Source organism: Eulemur rufifrons, chromosome 12, assembly GCF_041146395.1.
Source record: "Eulemur rufifrons isolate Redbay chromosome 12, OSU_ERuf_1, whole genome shotgun sequence".
NCBI lineage: Eukaryota > Metazoa > Chordata > Mammalia > Primates > Lemuridae > Eulemur > Eulemur rufifrons.
Genome location: NC_090994.1, coordinates 7,884,078 through 7,910,951, shown reverse-complemented (window position 1 = coordinate 7,910,951; position 26,874 = coordinate 7,884,078). Strand labels below are relative to the sequence as shown.

General features: G+C 42.9%; 1 protein-coding gene across 2 annotated transcripts; it reads right to left on the bottom strand.

Annotated features, from left to right (window-relative positions):
- Positions 1–411: 411 nt before the first annotated feature.
- ENTPD4 (ectonucleoside triphosphate diphosphohydrolase 4) lies at positions 412–26,310 on the bottom strand. 2 transcript variants are annotated; one of them, XM_069484847.1, is made up of 13 exons: positions 26,176–26,310; positions 17,833–17,936; positions 16,455–16,652; positions 15,389–15,594; positions 12,130–12,280; positions 11,545–11,648; positions 9,956–10,015; positions 9,516–9,670; positions 7,683–7,849; positions 4,835–5,159; positions 3,328–3,413; positions 2,293–2,454; positions 412–1,140 (listed from the first exon to the last, which is right to left on the bottom strand). In XM_069484847.1, exons 2-13 carry the CDS (start codon positions 17,838–17,840, stop codon positions 906–908), a joined length of 1,857 nt encoding a protein of 618 aa, XP_069340948.1. In that variant the 5' UTR covers positions 17,841–17,936; positions 26,176–26,310; the 3' UTR covers positions 412–905. The 2 variants fall into 2 exon arrangements, with proteins under 2 accessions (XP_069340948.1, XP_069340949.1); XM_069484848.1 differs by having other exon boundaries at positions 9,540–9,670.
- Between the last annotated feature and the right edge of the window lie 564 nt (positions 26,311–26,874).

The window sequence follows — 26,874 nt, the reverse complement described above, 5'->3', positions numbered from 1 at the left end:
CAAGAATGTACTTCTAAGAAACAGTGAAGTGACTGCCAGTGAATACCAACCACCTCTCGTTCTAATAAAATTAAAACCAGTGAGACTTGATGAATTTTCCAATTCTTTCAAAAACAAAGTATTCTAAGGCCACTGAAATATGGGATAAAAAAGTAATTACCTGTGGTTGGGAAAAGACGACAGTAACGAGGATTTTTCTAAATGCAATGAAACAGTAAATTCTGAAGTGTGTTTTTAGAGGAACCAGCACTGTGTTCCCTCGTTCCAGTTCGTTAGCATTTTTCGCACACACACACACAAAGCTCTAGTCAATAGTTCACATTTTTCACATCTCTTCACCATACATTTTAAAAATGGTTACCTCTGGGTGTCTGTATTTCTTTATTTTGGAAATCAATGGTTTTAAATTTTTAAAACTGCAAAGAAAACATGTACAGTGATAGACATGAACAATAAATAAAAATTAAACATCACCCTCTTTAGTTTAGAGCTTTCAAGATAGAGGAAAAATAGTAATTTCATTCAATATGTTTTTTGGTTCTCTTAAAAGAATCACTCTTCTGTCCCGTCGCCACGGACAGAACGCACCATTTCCACGTCCCTCCAATATCAAAGTGCATTGTTTAAAATTTAATATACCTTAAAGAAAACCCCAAAATCATGTTAGTTTTTGGCAGATGTCCCACGCAGCAAAAATCAAGTGAATTTCTCTTTTCCCTGTTCCTCAATTTAAAGCTGTCATCAAACAGCTAAGTGGACAGCAAGGCTTACAGACATTGGATTTTGCTTTTGTTTTAAGGAACAAAAAGGGAAAGGAAAACAAAACCATAGGAAAATAAAGAGGAGAAACCCTGAGGCAAAAATGGCTTTTCCTTGAGAGTCTTCCTGGAGCGTCTAGCTGTGGTTCACAAGGCGCCCGCGGCCTTCTGGGAGGGGAGCCCTTCCTCCATCCAGAGCGCCGCGGCCGTGGCCGAGCTGGGGCGCAGAGTGCGCCTGTGGATGCGCCGGAGCCGCAGCAGGTAGAGCAGGATGGCCAGCAGGACCACCAGGAAGCAGCCAGAGAACAGGTAGTGATTGTAGACAAAGGAGACGCCCCGCCAGTGAGCGTGGCTGGCCCGGAAAACCTCCTGCTGGATGTCTCTGCCCACGTGGAGACCAAACAACAGAAACAAACGGGACAGGTAAGTGAGGGGGTGGCGGAAACAGCGTGCAGGGGATGGGGTGGGAGGGCCTGGTGTGTGGACCCTGGCTCTGGGGACCGAAACCTGACTCTGGCAGCCGAGACTCAGTTTCCTTACTTGTGAAGTGGAGGACAGTATGGCCTGATGGCGGGTGCCTCTAACTACTAACGCGATCACACATGAAACTGTACTCAGAAGTCCACAGCAGGTGCCATCACTATAATCTGGTTAGCAAAAACCAGAGAAATCTAGAAGCACTGTGAGGGTTTCTAACACACAGAAGTCAAGGCAGAATCAAACCACAGGTCTGTGATCTGTAATACCCACTCTCACAATTTTTACAGTTAGCCTGGCTGGAGAAGAGCTGATACTGTATTTCTCAGTTAACCAGGGTCTTTGGCACAGGGTCAACTGACAGCCAGCTATACAAACTTGAATGGTCTGTATTTAACCAATTTCTGACTGAAATTTAGCATTTTCTTTGATAGCGAACGCAGGCACTGCAGTACTGGCAGGACATGTGACTCAGTTCCTAATGAAAACCACGGATCGTTTCACATCACACATGGTGTCATCGAAACCTCCATGTGTCACTGATGCCCGTTACTACACTGAACTCACCAAGAGTGTTAGTTCTGCTGCCAGATCTTGCTCCTTAATGTGTTAATAAAGAAGAACATATATGACCGTACCACACATTAGTTTTCTGTAGTACTTTGATAAATGCATCTTGACACAATGTGTCCTCTGTAATCCTACGTACTCATCTTGCGCATTTAAAAACAGTATTTTGAGAAGGAGTCCAAAGCCACAAAGCTTAAGGACCCCTGAATTAACCCTTATGCAGGGTTGGAAAGCAGACAGTTGAGAATAATCAAACATAGGACAGCAGCACAAAGGTGCTATGTATTATGGGATGGGCAGGGTGGGGAGGAAGGAAGTGCTTTTGGGAAAATGCGGAGACCAGAGGCAAGCGCCGCTGACGCCTCCATTCTGCTGAGGCAGCTCTCCTAGCAAGGCCCCAAACACCCACATGCCCCTGTTGCCGTGAGGCAGATGTCACTGCAGGAAAGCAGCTTTTGGATTCTCATTACCAAAGTCACAGCCCTACCTTAAGGGTAAAAAGCGGGTCCTGTAAAGGATTGCTCCCAGGGTCCACTGAACCTCCTTGTCGTAAACTTGCAAGGCGGTCTTTAAGCTTTTATAGTTGACGGGAAATGAAAATCCCCTATGGAACACCTCGAACATCCAGGCAGATTTGAAGCACTGATACCTGCGAACAGCAAGCACAGACACACGTCAGGCTGTCACGTGTCCAACAGGCACCGTGGAGACGGCTCTTCCCTCTGTGGCCAGCGCTGGAGCACGGGCTTCCTCAGGCCAGCTCCGCGGGCAGCCGCACCAACCGTGCGCGCTTCACTCTGTCCCGCCACACCAAACAGCGCACCTGTCTAAATCAGTTAGCTCACGAAACTTGGTCTTGGTATAATCTGTTACCACGACAGACTTTTCCCCTTAGGCATTCCATCATTTATTCACTGAATAAATACTAAGCAAGTCCCAATCTCTTTGCGCTGCAGTTTCTTTATTATATAAAATGAAAAAGTAGGGAGGTCCTTTTCAGCTCTGGTATTCTATGATTCTAAATATTTATTAAGGGCTTATTTTTTACAAAGCATTGTGCTAAGCGAAGAAGAAATACAATAATTTACATGATACAGTCTCTGCACTTAAGTGACTTACAATGACAGGGATTTTTAAAAAGCAGAACATGATCAATGCAGGAGAGAGGGGTATGGGCGTTCCAGAGACTCAGAGAGAGAGGGATGGAGTCTGGTTGCCTGGGCAGAGGAAGACTGGAAAGGGCCAGCCTGACCCGACTAATGTCGGGATGTCTGGGCAGGACTTGAAAAAGCAAAGGTATCAACTCATCAATTTCAGGGGGAAGGGACAGCAAAAGTGAGGGAAAAAAAAAAAAGATTGTGTCAGGGCACAAGTATTTGTCCCATTGGAAAGGAGCAAAGGAACATGAGATGGAACAGTGACAGAGGAGGATGAGCAGGGAGACTGAGGCCAGGGCGTGGCAAGCCAACAGTGAACTAATGTTTTCTTAGGAACACCCTGGGCATGGCCTTGTAGTACTTACTTAAGCCTATGGAGGTCAGCGTGAGAGGCATACAGTCCTCGGTCAAAGCGTTCCCGCAAGATTGACCACTTTGTTGCACAATAATCCTGAAAGAATTTCCAAACCCAAAATACATCATTAGTAAAGGCTTATTAAAAACGGTTTACCAAATTCATATTCATAACAAGCACATCCTTACAATTCAGAACATATAGGCTTAACTTATATAATGAATGCAAGACAAAGAGATACTCCCAGTGAATACTTACTGATTAGCAAATACAATGCTGTTCTTTACCTTAGTATTGTTAAAGAGCACTTTACTACCCACAACCAACCTCTCCGAAACTGTTCAGTTTCTCCCTCCATGATTGTGTGGTACAGGCATGAACTTTTGGAAAAGCGAAGCAGTATTTTAGCTAGTTGAAGCTCTAAGTACCTATGTCTGTGGAGGACATGGTGCAAGGTACTGGGAAGACGATGATGATTACGAAAGGCTTTGTCTTTAAGAGAAGGGGAAGATGTACCACCTTTTCCTGAAGATATCTGCAATAGTATTAATAGCTAGCATTTACTGAGCATTGTATAAACGCTTCTGAATGTAATATCAAACTCCTCGGCATGGCTACCGTCCTGACCTCTAAAGGATGAAGAAACTGAGGCTGAAAGAGTAGTGAAACTCGCCCAGGTGTGCGGGTGTGCGACAAGGACACAAGGGAACACGGGCTCAGCTGGGGTGAGGGGTCAGCACAGGTAGTTCAGGAAGAGGAGACACCATGAACCAAGGCACAGACGAGATATAGCAAAGAGTGTGAGGGAAACTAACAGCTGCTTGATATGACTGGAGTATAAAGTGCTCCAAACTCTGAGGTGGGTTTGAGACATACTTGTGAGATAAAACATCATACTGGAGGATGGATTATATGGGGGTGTATAGGGAGGGAAGAATAAGAGACAGGGAGAAGTGCATACATAACTCCTAGGTTTCAGGCAGGGGGACTGGATGGGTGGTGATGCCATTAACCAAGACAGCACAATGGGAACAGAATGGGGAGAGATGGGGGTTTGCTTGAAGCGTAAAATCCAGCAGACAACTGGGCAGGGTGAGGCCTGGAGCTGCTTCTTAAGAGGCAGTGGCAAAGCACGAGCATGGGTGACGCCATCCAAGAACCCAAAGATCAGGGGCCAAAGGTGGGAGTCTGGCATCCACAAGGTTTAAGGGGTATCAGGAGGCAGAGGGAATAAGAGAACAGGAGTGTCCTTGCAGCTCAGGGTGTGCAGGTGCTGTCAGATGCAGCAAAGCAGAACGACAACAGAAAAGACTATAATCTGGAGGTCACCGGTGACCAGAGTCACTAAGGCAGTGGTGGGTACAAGACAGCTGACAATACATTTTTCACTTCTGCTAAGACTATTTAACCTCCCCTCAACCAAAGGGAACATGCCCCGAATGCGGAGGACATAGCTGTCACCGCCCACACTGGTACCTCAAAAGCATGCAGTAGCAGATGGTTTCTTTGAAGGTTACCTTTGCAGCTTTAGTAAATTTAGCAGCATTGTAGTCTCCCCCCATGCGTAACACGTCCTCAGTGCAGTAGTAGAATTCAGAGAAGCCATAGAATTCACTGTTCTGGAAGTGAATTGGGGGCTGGTAGATCCCATTGAGGGAAGTCTGTGTCTCGTTTGTTTTATTCATGAACGGCTGGACAGTCTCTCGACAAAGGTCAAAGTCTCCGATCCCTCGTAGGTATATGGTCTGTCCATTTTGCTGGATTTCATCTTTAATGTCTAGGGGTAGGCAGGGGTCCAGGTATGGAGCATCAGGCGTCAGACCGGTCTGTTTACCCAGGAGCCTACGGCACAAAGAGACACTTTATCGTGAATCCTACAGGCAACTGTTCCAAAGAAGTGGCTGCAAGCCAGTGTTTCTCAAAGTCTGTTCTGTGGATCACAAGTCCTGCAGGGAACACGCGAGCATTCCCAGATAATTAAATTGGGAAAACACTGGAGCCCTTCCTGGAGACTCATGATACACACGTACATGCAGCAGACAGGTTAACAGAGTCCAGTTAGACAACCACCCGGTTACCGGATGACTCCTGGCTACACAGCCTGATGCTCACGCTGCTAGAGTGTCTAGTGACCGTGTTGCTCTCATCCCCATTTTTGCTGCTAGTGCTTGTGATTTTAACTGTACATAGGGGGGTGAAATGCGACTGTGAAAAGAAGTGGCTGGTCCTGGGAAAATCAGGTTAGATGCTTTAGAAAAACGTGATAAGGACACGCTGCTAGAAAACTGCTGTCAAACTAGGTGTGGGCAAGATTTGAAAAACTGGGAAAAATTGGTAAAAATCTAGAAGGATTTGGTATCAATTGCTTCATAAATATAAGTCCTGGTATTCTTTGAAGAAAGTCAAACTGACATCTGGACAATGAGTACAGTGTGCTCCCGAGAAATGATGGGTGGAGTCTACAAAAAGACCTCAGTTCAGAGCAAAAAGTCAGCAAATGAAGACAGAAGTTAGAATGCTTAGGGCCTGAGTCTATTTTTATGATCTCTGGTTCAACTTTTTTTTTTTAATTGATCCACTATTGGTCCTAACTCCAGCAGACAGCAGATTCCATTGTAGTACATGTTACTGCATGTACTAGGGGCTCCAAGAAGTCATGTGGAAAAGAAACATTAACTGTGTTCACTGAAATTCACTGCGCTTATTACTTCCCAGTGAAATTTCTGGGAATTAACATCTGTCATCCAACTGTGTGTACATACCTTCAAGCAACTGAGAAACAGAAAAGAGCTTACAAAAACTGAAATGATGTCGGTGTTGGACACCATGAAATCACGTGGGCCTAACAGGTGTTTAACTGCCAGAGTTAAATATTGCCAGAATTCAAGATCCATCATTGACAGTAAGTCAAGTTTTTACTTTCCACTCAACTGACAAGTCGTATATTCCTCAGGGTTACTCATAATGCACTTTGATGTAATAAATTAAGGTCTTTACCATAAAAACGTTTACTTAACTTAAAAAAAACTCAATCATCACTATGAATGGCAAAGAAATAAATGTGGATTTCAAGGGTTGATTTGTGACGTATGAAATATTTATAATTATTATAAAAGTCCAAGAGTAGTCAAATATATACCTCATGTGACCATTTTTAGTTATCTTACATCTAAATTAAGAAGTATCACTGAACTATTCATTATACAAAACTTTTTGACATTAAAACCAATTAGTAAAAATTAGGGGTTCAAAAGAAGGTGTTCCATGAATCTGAAAAAATGATTAAAATGTCATTTATAAAATATCTTTATTTCATGACTATTATAAAAAATAATTACACCAAAACGTGCTAGATACTAATTTAAAAAAAACATGGGACTATCAATCTCATAATTAACACTCTCCAATTAACTTTTGGAGCAGACACAGGAAAAACTTTTTATTGATTTCCCTATCTAAATGCATGAATTTCTGGTAAGGGTGGTACTGAATAGCTCCAACTTGGTCTTTTTTAAAGTTCAGGCTTTCATGGGTTTATTAAGATTATACTGATCAAGGAAATATACTATCATTTAACTCTATGAATTAGGATTTTTCTCCTCAAAATTGTTTCATCAAAACACATAAAACACAATAATGAATAGGATTATCTTACACAACCCTAGATTCAGATTCTTTTATTCACCCAAATAGCTTTTCTGGTCTTATGGACTAATCCCAAGTAAATAATTGCTATATATTTAAACGTACAAAATAAATTTAAACTGATAGTGTTGCTCTTGTTTTACATATTTTCTATCCCAGAATTCTGTATATGCTTGTTTGTTAAAGTTTCACTTCTAAAAATATTTAAAAACCATTAACTCTGACTTCTTGCTCTTGTAACTCCCTTACCATGGTTCTTATCTACTATATAGCTGCATGGGCTGGTTATCTGTGGAGTCTCCAGAACATGACATATTTCAGTCTTCTCAGCAATGACAAGTGCACACACCAGCTGCAGGACACCGGCAGTGCCCCACGTGCTGAGTTTCCCAAGGACTCTGCAATCACGAACAGCATTATCCAGGGCTCTAAACTATTCTGTAGCCTGATGGTGAAATTCCTAATTCATCAGGTAAGATGCACGTCTGAGAGAAAGAGACAGAGAGACCAAGTCTCCTCTGGAGCATGGCAGGACGGAGCACTGGAGGCAGGACCCTGGTGTGCTCTCCTTCCTTCTCCCTGCTCAGTCAGTGGTGAATAAAAAGCTAACAGGGCCAACACCTGTTTGCTGATCGAGTTCTCCCTGCGGTGCCTGGATCTGTTTTTAGGGGGAGAGATCTAGGTATGCAAGTGACTGTCGAGCAGTGGAAGGTGCTTTACCTGTTCTTTTGAACTGTGTTGGCAAATATTCTGTCTTCGTATCTCTGTCGAGCAGCATTGCCACCAAACCCAAGGAATGTGGCCACATAGACTCGGTACACATGCTCAGTTTGGTGAACATCACATCCCAAGTTAAATTCAGCTAGCAAGTTCTTAGCTACTTCCTCCTGCAGACATATGGATAACAAACTTTAATATTTTAAGCAACTTTAAACCTCCTCTTAAAAAGAGGGGTCTAAAAAGAGTCTCATCTAGGAGGGGCAAAAATTTCTGCTTCTGCATTTCCCAAGGATCCTTCTAAGCATCTTTCGTAACAATAGGACAATTCAGACTTAGGAAACTTCGGATGTCCTGCACATTTGTAACACTGCTATGACTTTTTGAAAAGGAATTCAGCAATATAGTTCATAACATTTGACTTAGTAAATCTTTTTATGGACTCTTATGCTATGGACATAAACCTAAACACAGAAAAGTCTCTGTACACAAAGATGTCCTTTGTAATTCTATGACATAAAAACCTGGATGTCATGTAAATATATAGTACCAAAGGAAGGTTAAGTTAATTATGGTAATCATTAAGGAACATGTTCATGCACTATTAAATAAAGGACACAAAATCATATAAACAGTAAAATTATAACTGTATTTTAAAAAACTATAATTAAAAAAAAGAACAAAAAGAAATTCACCAAAATGCTAACAATAGTTTTTATGGATGATGAGTCTATGAAAGATTTTTAATTTGGCTATGTTGGTATCTTTGCCAAACGTCTTTTATATATTAATTTTTATTTTATATTGAAGGGGAAAATATAATGTTTTACAAAGAGTATAATAGTTTCTAGAGGCGTGTCTGGAATGGGAAGTAGGAAACACAAATTGTAATACTTGAATTTACAAAGCATTTTTCCAAGAAGCTTAATAAAGGTATCAATAACACTTACTGAGCACAGACTAGATGCCTACCAGCACATTAGATACAGTGTACGCATCACCTCACTTAAACCTTATAACAACCCCATGTTGTAGGTATATTCATTCACATTTACAGATGAAGCAACTGGCTCACACAAGTTCCGTGACTTGCATAAGGCCCCAAAACTAGCGAGGACAGGATAATGATGCAACCTAGGCTTGTCCGGGTCCAGGGCCTCACTCGCAACCATCACACCACACTGCCTTCCCAACTTCCGGGGAAAATGCAGGGAGCCAGGCATTGGTGTTAATTTACGGCTGAACAGAAACAGAGTAACACAGACATGTGGCAGTGCAGGAACCCATCTGGACACTGTGCTGCGGATCTCTGGACACGGCCGCCCAGCCTACTGAGAAACTTCCAGGCAGCGACTGAGAGAGCAGCGAAGGGGTGGAGAAAAGAGCGAGTGAACCACAAGTTCAGAAACGTGGAGGGAGTGGATACAAAACCTTAATCCTGCCCAGAAAAGTTCAAAAGCCATCTGAGCCTTTAAATAAAGGACTGTCCCCAATTATAACTTCAAAAATCTGATGCTATTATATTACGTTTTATAAAACCTGTTGAGAAAAGAAGTGATTCAAGGGAAAATATAAACAGAAACCCAAGCATGCGACTGAATATATACCAAAGGAAAACGCTAAGTACAGCAAACAAACCAGCTGATTTCAATGAACAAATACAACAGCTCAGCTGAGGTCTGCCTTGTTCCTCCTGTCTTTCTCCTGGGCTGAGAAGGTGGAGCCTCAGCAAGCACAGGAAAGGTGTGTTCGGACTCAGAAAACAAAACAAAAACGGATGGAGACATGTTAAACGAAAACCAAACCAAACAGAAGGAAATTTGTACAGATAATGACCTGCTGTGAGGAGGCAAAGCTTACAGTTTTGGGGACTTCGTACGCTATCTGGGTTGACACGCCTCCCATGTCAAGAATGCCTGCTGTTCTCTTACGGACAATGGCTTCGCTGCTTTCGCTACCAGGAATGTTAACTTCCACAACTGCCTCATCATCTGGAAAGAACAGAGAATGTTCGCTGGAATAGAGCAAAGCCAGAGAACTGGGATCTTCTGAAGAGTCACCTTGTTTTCCTGGTACATTTCAGGCATTTTTAGGCAAACCCAGCCTGTTCCTCCCAACTGAAACCAAGCTTAACACTGCGTTGAACTGCAGCATCTCTCACTCTACTCCCACACGCTTAGCAATGGCACAGAACTTAGCTCCTTTTTCAGCCCTGGGGTTAAACAGAAAAGCCCTAATTTCCAGTTAGACCCATTAGTTGGAAACGTGACACTTACCATCTTCAATATGCTCAAATCGTCCAAGTACAAAATTAATGCCAATCCAAGCATAGACACCTATGGGCATTTCACAGGGTGAAGAGAAGGAGAATAAAATTTTAAGATATTTTGCATAACTCTTATCAATGTACTCTGTGCAAACATCTCATTTATTTTACTCCTCTATGAAATCATCTTAAATAACACATTTCTACTGATGTTTTTTATCTTAATGTTTTACCAAAAACTGTCAACGTTTGACATAGTTTTGTATCATTTACATAGGTTGAACATATAATTCCCCAGGTGCTAGTTTTCCTTCAAAATTTATGGGTTATTTCAAAATACTAGAGTTAACTTTTTATAAAGTTAAACCTCTTGACCGCAAGGTTTTAAAAATTCAAGGTATCTTCTACTCTTCTTTTTCATTTGTTCCTCTCATTCACTCAGTTGCCAAGACTGATTCTATTTTCTAATCATTTCCCACCCCCTATCTTTACCCAGTTTCATCGCCACTTAAATTTAAGCCACTACAGAGGGAGACGGTGACGGCCCATCCACTCCATCTTCCTGCTCCTACTCCTCCCCTGCAACCTGCTCTATCCTCTGCTACTGCTCTCAATTACAGAGCACAGTCCACACCCCTGGACGGACAACTCAAGACCCATCCAACTTTTAACATTACTACCACCTTTCAAACGAGCCATAATGCAACCAAACTATAACATTTTTGTTCCTCTGTCCACAGTGTGTCCTTTCCAACCCGTCTTGACTCAAATCCTTTCTTCTGGCTGGAATGTGCTTCGTATCCCCCCTCGGAGCACTCCCCTTACCGTGCTCCAGCGTGTTCTATTTAGAACTATCGTTTGAGGCACAGAACAAACGTTACTTGCCCCATGATAGCCCTAGCTGGAAAAAAAAGTGCCTCCTTCTTTTGAACGCCCGTGATATTTTTTCCTTATCTTTCTCTGGCATCCAAAACTACCTCGTATGGCAGCAAACTGTGCATCTCACTTGTCTGTAAGCAGCTCGGTGGCAACATGTGCGTTTCACCCAGTTTTGTACTCTACAGCGCCTTTCACGTAAGGAAACATAAGCTGAAATGATAGGTGACTTTGAAACACATAACTTTTTTTTTTTAATCTCTTTTTCTAACCAGCCAGTCCCCAAATTGTTTCACTGACTTGTCATTTCATTCTCGACTAGAATCATTTCTTTGAAAATAGAACTAATACTTTCTTAAGTGTATCAAAGTCAAGAAGAATTTCCCCTTCCTAGCAAGTAAATCAGGAGGTGCCAACAGCTCAATAATTCCCGTAATCCCAGGCAAGGAACACAAACCTTTTCTATGAAAATAAGCTCCAAATATGTTTCCTAAATGTGGTGAAGACAAACTGAGATATTTTTTAATGGCTTAATGTTTGGGTAATAAAGACCACTCGTGTGAGAAACTTAAATTTAGTCATGTAAAAATTATAATATTTCAAGGCTATAATTTCCCAAAGTTGAAGATATTAGGAATAATTTAATAAAGTATACACTGGGAAAAATGGGGAGGACTTAAAGGAACAGCTTTGAAATTTTAAGTTGAAGACCAATATACTAACCTTCCTGTTTCCCCGAAATTACTTCTGCATGAGAGTCAGAAAACAGGAAGTCAAAGTGCACGGGGATGTCGGTCAGAAGATCTTCCAGAATGGCCTTCTGCTGGCTGTAAGGCAACCCAAACATTTACATTATCAAAGTATTACTGCCTGAATTTTTCTGTTTTGGAAAAAAAAAAAAAAACAACCCCCAAAACCCCATGGCTCTGGTATCTCCTGTATGAAACAGTTAATTTTAAAACCAAAGCAATTTGTTGAAAAGACTGTTTATTATAGGAAAGTTTTCTCAAAATGAACAAGTTATGTGAATTATGTGATTCCTAGATGTAAAACTACCACTGTGAACAAACTAAATTAAATAGATTAGTTTTTTTTAAATGACAGCTTTATAGTTTACTATTTATAGTCATAAACAAGTAAATTGTTTGGTGGGTTCTGGCTAAGGGAATAGTTCCGATATTATTCCAGATTTGAAGAATTCTGAATGTCTTCCTTTTCATGATGATGATGATGGAGGAGGAGGAAGCAGGGAGGAAGGAGAACCACCCCCCTCCACGAACCCCCTCCACCCCCCCAGGGGAGGACCACCTTTCCGGAAGGATTCTCATTCCGGCTGTGCAGAGAATGTAGAGTGGTGTCTCTTTGTGTTTTGCCCGTGGCACATGCTCTGCAGCAAAGTTCAAAAGCGGAGAAATGTAGTCACTGACTTTCTCTGGAGAGGTAGCAAATTCTGAAATGCCTAGACAAACAGGACACTCCAGTTAATAAGTGGATACTTTAGGTAACATGTTTCCTCCATGTAGCTAATTTTAGAGAAATCCAAGCTATACACTATACCCTTCAGTCTTCCCTACCCCTCTAGTAACTACTCCTGTGTCTCTCTTCCTTACATGTTGGTGGCACTAAATATTCAGCTCTGTGCCCTCTTCTCCACAATCAAGGCACACAGACCTGATGGAGCGTCTGCTGTGTGCCAGTGCCACACATAAGGGCGCAGCCCTGCCCTCGAGAAACGCAGCCCCCCTTCCTCAGGCCAGCTCACGCACTCCCACAGCTGCCACCACCATCAACGCGTCACGGAGCCCCACATTGTATGAGCAGCCACCCCAGCTTGTCCCAGCCTCCAGGGCAGCGTGTGGTGACTGTCACCTGGACACTGCCCTTGCTTGTCTTCAGCCACCCCAAATGCAGCAGGTCCAAATCTGAACTCCACTGTCACTACCAGCCTGTCCCTAATGCCTGTTACCTCCCTTGGTGACCATCAGCACTGGACAGCCAGCGGCCTAAGCCAGTATCCTGGATTAAATCCCTTTCCCTCACACTGGTTTCGTGCATCCTGGTTGCAAAGATCACCTCTCCTTGATTCCTATCATGTTATTTTACTTTTTGTCTCTTTGGATACCACCACCCTTTGCCATTCTGCTGTAAGACACCCCAGCTCTGGCCTGGACACCCCCCCACCATGCCGCCGAGGATGCCTCTTCCTAACTTCAAATCCTTCTGTGGCTCCTCAATGGCCTCCAGACAAAGCTCCACTCTAGAACAGCAGGCCCTGCTCTGCATACTCACCCACGCTTCTCTTCCTGTGTTCCTTCCACTCGCCTTCGGCTACGCTGGACTAACATGTCTACGATGCACCATACTGTGATCATAGGGCCTGTGCACCTCCACCGGAAGAGCCCTCTCTGTCTGCCTCCCTACCCACTCCCCATCCCTTTCCACCTGGCTAACTCCTGCACAACCACCCAGCTCCTTCCTCCGTGGAAGTCTTCCCTAGCAGAACCCTGAGGATGAGCTCTCGTTACATTCTGTGCTTCCCCCACTGCCAGCTGTACACTCATTACACCTTAGCAAAACTTCCCATTCACTTGCCTGTCTCATCGCAACTGGAAGCTCCTCAGGGCACAAAATATGTCTTGTTCAAATTTATATTCCCAGCATCTAATACAGTGCCTAGCAAATAGTGGATGCCCAACAAATATTTGTTGAATGAGTACATAAATGAATGATTTACAGCTGTCATTTAGCCTACAACATTAAAAATGAGGGGAACTTTCAAAGTCCAAAAATTCCTTATTTCACAATATTAGGAAATTGTGAACCTAGAAAGATTAAGTGATTTATCAAAGCAATCAGCAGAAAGAAGACTCATCTACAGGTGTTTTGAACTCCACATGCAATGCTATTTCAATGGCCACTAAGCCCCAAACTAGCCAGAATCTACTAAAGAAATTTCTAGAGCCTTCCTGCATGCTACACATGGGAGACCGTGCTTTAAGAGAAGTGCTACAAAAAGGTATTTTGATTTCCATTTCAAACACTTAGTACAGAGCGAGAGAGAAACATGTTAAACCTGATTTTAATAAGATTCTGGTATATACCGTGGGATGATGTTCTAGCTGTCCCTTCATTCTCAAAGGACAACTCTAAGGTATGACAGTTTTCATGTTATTCCAAGAGACCTGCTTAATCACTGACAGAACCTGGTATGTTAAGCCAGACAAAATGTAAAGTGCTTTATTCTTTTATTTTGTAGCCTTCTTGTGAATTTTTTATTTGATCGATACTACTTTAACCCTGAAAATCTTTCTAAAATTAGGGATACATAAAAATTTAATGAGTAGGAAAACAGAAAACTAAAATTTAAAAGGCATTCACTAGGATTTAAAGAAAAATTAGCCTTCATTCGTGGAAATGTACTCTGGTAACAAAATAATGCTAGTAACATAGACTCAGATTAGGTTCTCTCTCTTTAAACTGAAAAATAAGGTACAGATTTTGAGTTTTTTTAGTAATATGCTGGTACTCAGCTGCAAACATCAAAGAACAATCAATCAACTTGTTGAGAGTTGCCTGAAGAAGGAGGCGGGGTCTGAACTACTCAGTGAAGAATGGGTAGGCTCAAGGAGTCCACAGTCATGTTGTTTTACGAGGACGTTTATGATCACGTTAAACTGAATATCCTTTTTTCTCATGTTTCTGAAATGGGGGTAATAAGCTATGGGAATTATTACTTATCAATATTAAATATTTTAAAAGATAAATTTCTTATATTATTTAGATTTAATACTTTAATATTTAATATATTACTGTAAAATGAAATTAAAGTGCTGTATCTCTATTATGGTCCATGGTACACTGATCAAAATCAGTGATTACCAGCTATCAAGGTGTACGAAGCTTGTTTCCAGATGTTTCTGGTATCTTCTATTCCCAATGCTCCTGACAGAAGGGTGCTGCCCCCACAAACGGTGATGACACAGAAAGGCTGAGAACCACTCCTTTAAATTATCTCATGGGGAAGCCAAATCTCAATTTGTACGTCACACACTGACTTAGAAATTTTAACAGCTTTATAAACTAGAATAATTGTATTAGCTATAAGCTCTACGATCACCCTTATTAAATAATCTATATGATTAGAAATATATTTGGGCGGCAATTTTTAAAAATGACAAATATATCCCAATATATTAAAGCACAGATTTTTGGGAGTTATCTGAATTTATCTCGGCATTAAGGATAGAGCCCAGTGGCTACCAAACAGGAAAATCCCTCCCTGCTGAAGGTCACCCGGCAAACACTGTGAGTGGACTTGAGTAAGGCACTGTGACAAAAGCTACGAGAGACAAGAAGATAAAGTTTTTTGGATGTTTTATCAAGGTGTTAGTCACCCTATGCCACACAGACAGAAAAGGGAAAAGCGAGTGACACAAGGAGACCCCGACAGGTCCTGGCCTTAGCCTGAAGGACAGCGATGACAGTGATGAAGGGAAGGGGCGTGTAGGACACCACAGAGAGTGGCAGGACAGAGCCTGGTCACGGGCAGATGTTCTCATTTACATACCGGGTTTTATTTTCATGACCACTGGCTTTCGGTTTTTGTCCCTCATTTGCCTGATATCCAGCAGATCGTGCGGATTGCCGTTATGCCTTGGCCAGCAGTACACAAATATTCGAGACCCACTGCTACCACAGTCCACCACGATCCCGTAGTTCACATTGGGGTTATTGGTGTCTGTGGCTTCGATGTCGGTAACTCGTGCCAAGTACCTTGTGTGGAAAAACACATATGCTTTTATTTAGAAAGAGAATATCATCCTAAACCTAACAGAGAAAATTCAATAAACAAATGACAAGTCAGTGATTTCTAAGCTGTGTAGCAGTACCACTATAACATTTTTATAACTGGCAAATGGATAAAGAGTAAAAAGAACACAAAACAGATGATGGTGATAAAGATCACCTTCAGATACACACTCATTATTCATTTACATAAGTTCAGACAAGTTCCAAAAACCAAACCTCTATTTCCGAACTACCAACATTAACTCAAAAATCAGCTTTAAACATTACAGGAGAAGCTTATGTGTGAATAATTATTCCAGAGACCCTTATGATATGAATTTGGTGGTCAGCAGTTAACCAGTTTCAAACAGTTAAATTTTTCATGCCCTGTTGCACACAGCACAGAATCCAGTTCCTACAGTCACATGCTCCTTAAATTCCAACTTGGCCCCACACGTTTTGAAGCCATCAAATGAAGGTGCTATGGCCTGAAAGTTTGTGTCCCTCTAAAATTCATTGTTGAAGACGTAATCACCAACGTGATGCTATTAGGTGAGGACTCTGGGGGTGATTAGATCATGAGGACAGAGATTTCAGAGAGCTTCCTCGCCCCTTTCCATCACGTGAGGACACAGTGAGAAGATGCCATCTATGAACCAGGAAACAGGCCCTCGCCAGACACAAAATCTTGCCAGCACTTGACTTCCCAACCTCTAGAACGGTGAGAAATAAATTTCTGTTGTTTATAAGCCACTCAGCCTATGGCATTCTGTTATAGCAGCCTGAATCAGATAAAACAGAAGGGATGGTATCCCATCTAGAAAAGAAATGTTTTTATTTCTTACCTTTGAAATTTCTTGTCTCTGGATAAGCGCCCATACTTATTTCGAATTATGACAACAGAAAAGTATAACAGTGAAACAGCAGCAGCCAGGACACTAATGACAATAATTTGGCGTAAATTGGTATTCAGAATTCGAGGACACCCCACTGGAGAGATGCTAAAATGCCAAGAAGCAGGAAAAAGACACGAGATGCCGATCCTGAAATTCCAAAAAACAGATTTTTAAAACAATCTGTTCCAAAGAGGCCTCCCCTCACCTAAACTGATCCCATAATAAGATACTCAGCTTGAGCTACACCTATTCCCTCCCTGTAAGTATCTGTACACCAGCATCTTTCATAGTACACTACTTATTTTGCTATAGAAACCATCATTATACAATTATATGAATGAGAATTATGGCCCTGACGGCTATGACACTCCTGTGTTTTCTGGTTTTCTTGAGAGCATTATGTAGATTTTTATTTTACCCTGCTTTGTTCCAAAAAGAATTAGAGACAGCTTATAAGTTCAAAAAGATAAATATACAAATTGATAATAAAATCAGGTTTAAGAATGACAAAACCGAAGGAAAACTTGGTATGTAGAAATGCATGCTGAAAGGTAGGCTTGCAAATACCACCGAGCACCACATAGGCCAAAACACTGTCCGTCACATTAGAAACCTATGAAGAGCTCAGGATGAGTAAATCTTCCTAACACTGAATTCCAAGGCAAATTTCTCCAAGATGACTAACAGGAGAAAATAGTTATCTTTAACAACATCCCCATAACAAAGTCAATAAATGCATTTAGTATTAGTATGTTCTGTTTTTAGAAATATTCCTATGAGATATTTTTGCAAATAACAAATGTTTGTCCTCTGTTTATGTCAGGAATGGGCAGCTCATTCTAGAACTATGATTAGGTTTAAAAAAAACCCTTAATGCCTTTGGGACGAATTTTATTGTTTTACAGTTAACTTCTACTCTTTGCCTGGAACAGGACTTCCTGGACTAAAATACCTCACCAAAGGTGGAGGTATCTTGCTGACTCAATGGAAAGTTCCACTTGTAGTTTCTAGTCTCCACAGGGGTTCTTAAACCACTCCTCATGGCATTTAGGGATTTATCCTCCTCCTCCCCACACCTCAGAGGCTACCATCATTCTGTGCTTAATACAACCACCCTGCAGATCCCAGCACGCATGCCTTGACTATAAACTACACTAACCCCTGAAGAACCCCCTGGGCCCTGGCAGAATAAAGGTGTTAAACAGAAGTGTAGTACAACTTCAAACACTTTTCCCTTGGGAGTTAGATATTTTTTCCTCCCAAGATCTGTTTTTGCAGCACCAAAATCTCAGGTTTTATCATGCCAGTGATTGGGCCCTTCACTTACCTCCCCATACTGAAAGATCAGCAACCAAGCAACGTTCTGGGAGTCAGTCCTTCTCACACACAACTACAGGAACAAGCTGGGATCCTCAAGGAGTTAGAGCCCTCCTGTTTCAGTGAGAAAAATCACAATGATAGCACAATCAAAGAAAATGTCGACCTTCTCTGTTTTTTTTTTTTTTTTTTTTTTGAGACAGGATTTTACCCAGGCTGGAGTGCAGTGGTGTCATCATAGCTCACTGCAACCTCCAACTCCTGGGCTCAAGCAAACCTCCTGCCTCAGCCTCCCGAGTAGCTGGGACTACAGGTATGCGCCAGCTAATTTTTCTATTTTCAGTAGAGACAGGGTCTCACTCTTGCTCAGGCTGGTTTCGAACTCTTGAGCTCAAGCAATCCTCCTGCCTCGGCTTCCCACAGTGCTGGTATTACAGGCGTGAGCCACTGCACCTGGCCCATTGTTGTATTTTTTGTAGAGATGGGGTCTATGTTCCCAGGCTGGTCTCAAACTCCTGGCCTCAAGCAATCCTCCTGTCTTAGCCTCCCAAAGTGCTAGGATTATATTCATGAGCCACCGCCACCGTCACCGCCACTGTGCCTGGCCAATGTTATCAAATGTGTGCTTATGCCCACCCACACATAATCTGGTACATGATCCTTGAGCTGAAACTGTTGAAGAGTTTATTTTGAGCAACACTCTTGTAAGTTAACTTCATGCTGTCAGGGATATAGACCTAAATCAAAAGAGATGATAATAGTCTGGCACTAGTTAGTGCTCTCTACTCAAAGGCATCTCAGTGACCCCAAAATATCAGGATGTCGAACAGGCCTTAAATACATTATGGTACAGGAAGATTTAGGGCAGAGGTTAAGAGGCAGACAGAACGATTAGCTGACTGAGAATTTTAAATATCTATCTAGCTCACAAAAGCCCATTAGAATTCCCTTTTAAGTATAAAATGCCATGCAAAGCACTATGTCTCTAGTTAGTTCTCCGTCCCCTTCACCATTACCGCTCCTCTTCCAGCCCCCAGACCTCAAATCTTGGAGAAGACAGAGGCCCTACAGCCAGGAACTGCCTCTGACCTGCCAGAGCCAAAGGATGAATGGTCTCTCTCTTTCCCAGGTCTCGGCAGCTGCTTTACCTCTCAAGACAGCTGTCGCCTCTAGTCTGCTTCTTCGCTCTGGAGTGACTCCTCTCAGAATCCTTTGAGACGCCTCGCTCTCTGCCAACCCCGACTGCTCTTATGTTCTCTCTGTCGAGGCCCATTCTCTTCTAAGTGCAACTGCTGTTTCTGGTCAGCCTCATTACTGTGTCCATTAACAGATAACTCAAAAAATTCTTTCCCCACCCAGGCTTCTGAGCCACAATATGCATCTTCAGCCGCCTATGAGATATTCTTCATCTGAATGTTGCGTAGGACCATGAGAAACATTTCTAAAACCAAACTCCTCAGCTGCAGTCCTCACCCGCTATTCTCCCAGCCTGCTCCCCTGCAGTCCCAGTCTGGATTCCACAAAGCTGCTCAAATCAGAAACTAGAGAGTCATGCCTGACCCCCTCCTTTCATCTTCCATAGCCAATTTCTTAGGATTCCTTCCATTTGTTAAACCTCAGCTTACTTATCTAAAATCTGTCCCTTTCTTTCTCACCTTTGCCTAAGGTCAGGTTCTTATCTCCTGCCTGCTCTATCAAAACAGCAGCCTAACCAGTCTTCTTCCTGCAGTCTCAACCCAGTGCTCCCTCCAACACCCACAGGCACAGACTCTTCCTGGGAAGTTGCCCATCACCGCCTCCCTGCTCAGGACCCTGACTGCATTACTCCTGCGAGTAAAACCCTTCAAAGGCTCCACTCTGACCTACGCAGTCCTACAGGATCTGGCACCTGTTAAGGCTCCAGCCTCACCGGCTACTCTCCACTTTCACTCTACCCAGCCATACTGCCATCCCTCGTGGTCCTCAAACATGCCAGGTACTCTCTGGTCTCAGGGTCTCTGAGCTTGCTGCTCCCTCTGCCTGGAAGTAATCTGGATGGCTCACTTTTTCATTCCCTTCAGGTCTTTACTCAACTGTCACCTTCTCTGGCCATCCAGTCAATTGCAAAGACCCCCCTCCTATAACATCCTTCCCTAATTTATTTTTTCTCCCTAGCATTTACTTTTTTAAATTAAATACTTACAGAGTGCTCATTATATGCCAGGCCCCCAAGTGCTTTACAAATATTTAGTTCTCCTAATAATCTACTATGTAGGTACTATTAAAATTATCATAACACTTTACAGATGAAGCAGAGAGGCCAAGCAACTCATCTAACGTCACACAGCTAATACAGGGTAAAGGTGGGATTCAAACACAAGAATCCACACTCTTATCCCTGTCTTCTAACATACTGGGTGTGTTCGCATTTCACTAGTGTGTCTCGTCCAGAACATGAGCTTCAAAAGGGCCATTGGGCATTGCAGACCCAGGAAAGGGGCTGGCAAGAAGTCAAGTTTCAGAGTTCTGGGGCCCCAAAGGTTGAGAACCTCTACCCTAGAGTGATCCGCCCAAAACACACAGGAGTCATGGCAACTCCCCACCCCCAACCTTCCTCTTTCACTCAGGAAAAAGCTCTAACTCCTTAGAGTGTAAAAGAGGTATCCTGTGATCCAGTCCTGAGCTGTCCAGTGTGGCAGCCATGTGCCACATGTGGCTATTTAAAGTAGTTAAAATTAAATACAACTAGGCTGGGCACAGTGGCTCACACCTGTAATCCTGGCACTTTGGGAGGTCAACGCAGGAGGACTGCTTGCAGCCAGGAGTTCGAGACCAGCCTGGGCAACACAGTGAGACCCTATCTCTATCAAAAATAAAAAAAATTTCCAGGTGTGGTGGTGTGCACCTGTAGTCCCAGCTACTCAGGAGACTGAGGGAGGAGGATCGTTTGAGCCCAGGAGTTTGAGGCTGCAGTGAGCTGTGATCACACCACTGCACTCTAGCCTGGGCAACAGAGAGAGAGACCCTGTCTCAAAAAATAAACAAGTCAATCAAATTAAACATTGAATTCCTTGGTTGCACTGGCCACATTTCAAGTGTTTAACTACCAGATGTAACTTCTGCATTAACCAGTGCAGACATATAACACCAACATCATCACAGAAAGTTCTCTGGACAGCATTGATCTAGTGCCTATTCTTCTAGTCTCATCCCATGACAGAGCCATATATGTACCCTAAGCTCCAGACATACTAAACACAAGAGGCAGATTACTGAAATGCCTTGCATTCCTCAGCATTTGCAGAATGAACCTCCCTCTTAGGGGTCCACTGGTTACATTCCCAAGTATCCCTCATGACACAGATGAAGCACGAGTCCTCAGTGAGAGCTTCCCCAATCCTCACATCCCCAGAGCATTTGCTTATCACAGCAGTGGGCTGCAGTATATAACTATGATTCACCTTTCCATTACATGGCCAACCTCACAAGGGCAGGGACAGCCTCTGATCCTTCTGTCTCCCTCGCGACCAGTGCCTGCCACAAAAGTGATGAGCAACCATTGTTTGTTTCACAGATGGCCGGAAATCGGCGATATGAAGATGAACCAGATAGGGACCCAGCACTTAAAGAATTGATAATCCAGTACAGGGAATAAAACACACACACAAAGATACTACATTGTAAAAAGTATTATTAATGATAATGCTTACCTGAAAAAGGGGGAAAATCACTTTAATTGGTTTAAATTTTAATATGGTATCCATATTGTACCAGGTACGCAAAATTTAGGACAAATAATATTTGTGATTTAAAAGTATACACAAAAAGTAAAAAAAGTTTATTACCTAGATGTTTAAATGAATCTTAATGTGTTTTTCTAAAATAGCTACCTTTTACATCTGAATATGGTAAGATTACATCACACCTTTTATTAAAATTCCAATGGCTTAAAGATTTAAATATTAAAAAGTCTATAAAAAAGTAGGATGAAAAGGTAAGATTATGTAAATATTTACACAATCTTAGAATGGGTAAGGTCTTTCTATAAATGACATCAATGTCTCAAATCATAAATGAAAGAAAATATGTCTACACATGAGTCTAAAACTTCTATGTGCTTAAAAAAAAAATCCCTAAGTACACACAGCTTGGGAAAAATACTATGCATGATGAAGGATAAATATCCTTTATGTATAAAAAGTTCTTATAAAGAAATAAAAGAAACACTGGAACAAGAAAATGGGCAAAGATAATTGGAAATTAGCAAAGTAAGAAATACAAATGGCTAATACAACTTTATTATCAGTATTCAGATAAATAGAAATAAAAAGAGCTCTCAGCTGGCAAAAATTAAAGTCTGATGATACTTTGCTAACAAGGTCTACTAGTAGTGTTGGTGAGAATCTAAACAGGTACACTACTAACCTTTCAGGGGCATTTGGGCAACACACATGAACATTTTATACATGCTTACCCTCTGCTTTACCCATCACACTTCCGGAAACTCATCCTGAGGAAATAAATATCTATAGGATGTTCATTATAGTATAGTGTATAAAAGCAAAACACTAATGCCCACTATGGGATGGGTAAAATGAAACAGGGCGCATTTATGCAATGGAAAACAATGTGACCATTATTGATGATGATACAGATCTATATGTGTTGACATGGCACTAGGTCTATGATATACTAAGTGAAAAAACGTCACCATGCATAGGGGAGAAATAGAAGGAGAGAAACCAAAATGTTAACAGTGATTCTTTATTTCTGAGTAATGAGGTCATGGATCATCTTTACTTTCTTGCCTAGACATGCCTATATTTTTCCAAGGGCGTTTATTAATTTTATTGTCAGAAGAAAGAATCAGAACTATTTTTAACAAGCTACCTTTGATTGATGATATCTTCAGTTTCCAGCATCAAATCCTCTTCTAGATATATTGAGAAAGCCTAACTTAAAAACTTATGACACAGGAATTCCAATCTGAACATCTGAAAGAATCACTGATAGTTATGTGATAGCTGAACTATCACCAAAGAAAAGGACAGTTTTAGTTAACAGCTTAAAGTCACTGTTAAAGGCAAACTGGTCCTTGGGGAAGAAAGGCTTTTAAAATGATTCAATGATCAGTTCTATGAAGATGACAGAAGGAATAACAAGCCCAACTCCAAATGTCACGGAGTTTGCCAATTGCTAGAGAGAAAATATTAATACTAAGACCCAGGAAATAAGAGAGTAACTAAAGGCAATGTTAAATTACATGGACTCGTGCTGTAAGAGCTCAGAGAAGAGCACAGTGAAGGCTGGCGTTAACAGGAAAAGATTCCTGGAAGTGGGAGGTGGACTTCAGGACAGGGGTGAGAAAGAAGGTGAGAATGATCACAGCACACTTGGTAAACTTTACTTCATCTGGTGTTTGTTTCAGGACTGTTTTTTGAGATCTGTGAGGATTCTGACCAAAAAGATAAATAAATATTATTGTAAGTGACAAAACTGGTGTTTAAAGGCAGAGAGAAAAATAGGAGAGCATATAAATCGCCGACATATTGTAATTATTTTTACTTAGGATGAAAGTATGGCCAATTATTGCCCAGCAGTCAACGATACGGTAATTTGATCTTAAAATGTAAACTTCGATTGTCGTTGCAGCTAAGACTCTTGGCACCAGAGCTCTGGGAGGCAAATTCAGTACTACACAAAACTGCCATGTTTTTAAAAGGCCTAAATTGTATTAGATCTATCACCAGAGAGATGCATTAACTCTGATGATTTCAGCTAGCAGGGCCCCCCCTGGCAGAACACTCTTTAGTGGAGTAAAAGCCCATGTGGTCATGGGTCAATGTCTTTGTCAGTCTCTCACTGACAGTCCTAAGGACAACAGTGAAAACCATGCAAATCAACCACAAAGGGAAATGGTTCCTCTGGCGAAAAACGCAGGATTCAAGCAGACAGACATTAGTGAACTAGAGAATCACATGCAGACAAAAATCACAGACATGTGAGGCCTCTGAATAAGAAAAAGTAAAATGACCTAAAGGGCGCTTCAGAAAAGAATGATTTGAATATCAAAGGACTACACGAGGACCTGAAAAAATTAAAGATGACCTCAACCACTCTGGCAGAGTTTTGTAAGAAATAACTGTTCTGGGAGGGAGAGGCCGAGGTGAAGGCTGCTACGTGGCACCATCTCTCATTCAGCTGTGGCAAGACACATCAAAATAACTTCATGCTTTCTTTGTTTTAAGAAGGATGCATACAGCTGCATTTATGATCTACATTTTCTTTACTATTTATTTAAAATTGTTTAATTTTATTTTTCGGCATCAATCTTTTTCCTACCTCTCATTATTCACTTGCAAAATTCTGGTCCCCATTTTAAATAGTTTTTTTCTGGTCATTTTTCCTACATCACCTATGTGGTCTCCCAAATCTACAACTCTGACTTTCCTCAAGTTCCCGTTCCACATCCTGAGCTTATCAAACCCCTGTTAGCACACATTCAGTTAATGCAAGTCTGGGGCCACACTCTTTTGATGCAAACTAACAGCACCTTCCAAATTCTCCAGGTCTCACCACTGACGAGGATTACCTGGTTCTCACTTTGATTCCCACTTTCTTGTGTGCTGACATACTCTCTCACTCATCAAGCCCTGTCAATGCTTCCCCAAATACCCCACGCATCTAAGATGACCACAGCAGACATGACCAGCTCAAAACAGATCTCTTGATGGCTCACCCACCTCCTGCCTTCCCTGTGCACATCACTCTTTGTAAACATCTCTTTGTAAAACACTGCCTTTAAAATATGACCAGCTGAAGAGCCTTCTGGATGCCTACAGCTCAAAACCAACTTTCCTGTGTGGCACCTGAAACCTTACATCCACCAACTGGTGCCACCTGATCTCAACAACCTGTTGTCTCATCAGTCCCAGATAACATCTTTCCACTCTGGTGCGGTGAGTCTCCTTCTTCTCTCCCACACAAGCTGTCCTCATGCCTTTACCAATGTCACCTCCTCCTAACTAGGACATCCTGCTCTCAATAGTACACTTCTTTCAAGGCACTCGTCAATATTTTTCTTTGTCAAGATAAAACCTGTTGTACATCCTAATGTTTGAACCTTCTCTTTTTTCATGGGTAGTCTATATTAAAATAAACATGCCGAATAAATAATGTAGAGAATATAAATCCTAAGATCAACTTTCATTTTTGTCTCTCCTTCCTAGATTGTATACTCAAGGGGTGAGATCATACATTTCCCATTAGGGCTAGAAAAATGTAAGCCACAGACTCAATAGGCAACAAATACAAGTGACAAATCAATGTTAAGGTAAGTAGAGAAATAATTAAGCTACCTGTACAAATTAGTATTCCACTTTACAATTCTGCTAGTGTCAAACAGAGTTATCAATAACAAACCCAATACAAAGACAAGATAACATCAAATGTAAGATAACACAAAGAATATGATTCTAAATTCTAGGTCTCTCCAACGCTGGACAGTTAGGTATTTTTATCACACAAAGCGGGAGACAATAAAAACTGCAGTGTGAAATTAAACTGGGATTTGAGTCTCTAATTTAGAAGTCTTTAGTAACCTCTAGTTTACCTTCTGGCATGAAAGTGGCCGACTTATAAAGCATCTCTTTTGCCTCCTTCATGACAAATGTTCATTCAAAATGTTCTGCACCAATGTTCATCTAAATGGGGCCTGGGGACCCTTGCGTATTCTGGGGCATATTCTAAAAAATAAGAGAACTGTCCCTTTAGAAGGACACCGTGCATTACTCAAGTTGAGAAACACTGCTGTGATCATCACTTTATCGCCCAATTAGCTCCATTTTTCCAAGGAGAAATCTACCATGAAACTTGGGGGAAGCAGAGCTATGCAAAGATGATGCTGAACATGTAAGTGACATAATTTAAAGCGGCAGCAGGCCCAACGGAGTCCTGGGGGTAGCAGCCCTTCTCCGCGGCCCGGTTCCGCCCACACCACGCGCGCCTGGGAAAAACCCAGCGCGATCACCGGATGAGGCGCAGCAGGACAGTCAGATTTCTCCTGCCGGGGGCAAGCACTTGCCACCCCGGGTCACAGGGGCGAGCACCTGCCACCCCGGGTCACAGGGGCCGACCACGGGGCGCCCGGATGTCGCCGCGAGTCCCGGGCAGCTGGGACGGTCCGCGCGCGGGGCCGAGCGGGCAGCGGCAGAGACCGGGTTGCGGGGAGAGTCCCCGGGCCAGTCCGCGGGCGCCCGGGCAGAGGCGCGGTTCTGCGGCCCGCTCGCCGCCCCGCGGAACCCCACGCTCCAACCGTCCCCGCCGGCGCCCCGGCCGCCCGCCACCCCTCGCCCGCGACGGAAGGCGGCCTCACCTGCTCGGCAGACCGGGGCTCCCGGGAGCGGGGCGCCGCGAGCGGGCAGCATCCCGGCCACGGCGGCGAGGCGGCGAGGTGTACCCCTCGCCCGGCTTCCTGGAGGTTCCGCTCCTTTCCGGGAGCCGCACCCCCGCGCGGCCCCCGCCGGCGTCGCGTCTCCGCCAGGAGCGCGCACGCTGGCTTCGGGAGCGCGCACGGCGAGGGGCGGGGCCTTGCCGAAGTGATTGGGGTCCGACGGGTGGGCTCCTCCTCCAGCCCACTAGAGCGGCGCTCTGCCGCAGGGCGCAAACTGGGGAAGGGGTGTCGCCAGAGTACCCCGCACCGTGGCTTGCTTCCCGCCGGCCCGAGCCGGTCTGGTTGGAGCGAGCCTCAGCGTGCGTATGCTACCGCAGTTTGTGTTTCATAGTGCGCCTAAGGGTGATAGAAAATAACACCGGAAAACCTGACGAGGACTAGGCATTGTTGCTCTGCTCTTGACAGTATTACAACTTTGCCGGTAACTGTCCCTACTTCACAGATGAGGAAAGGGAGGCTCAAACTTATTCAGTGACTCTGTTGAGGTCAACATAATTCGCGAGAGAAAGACAGGATTTCCTTCTTGCCTCCAAATTGCCTGTATTAGAGACTATTCTGAGGAAAACAGCATTACATCCCCGTCCCCAGACGCACACGCGACGGTGATGAGAAGAAATAACG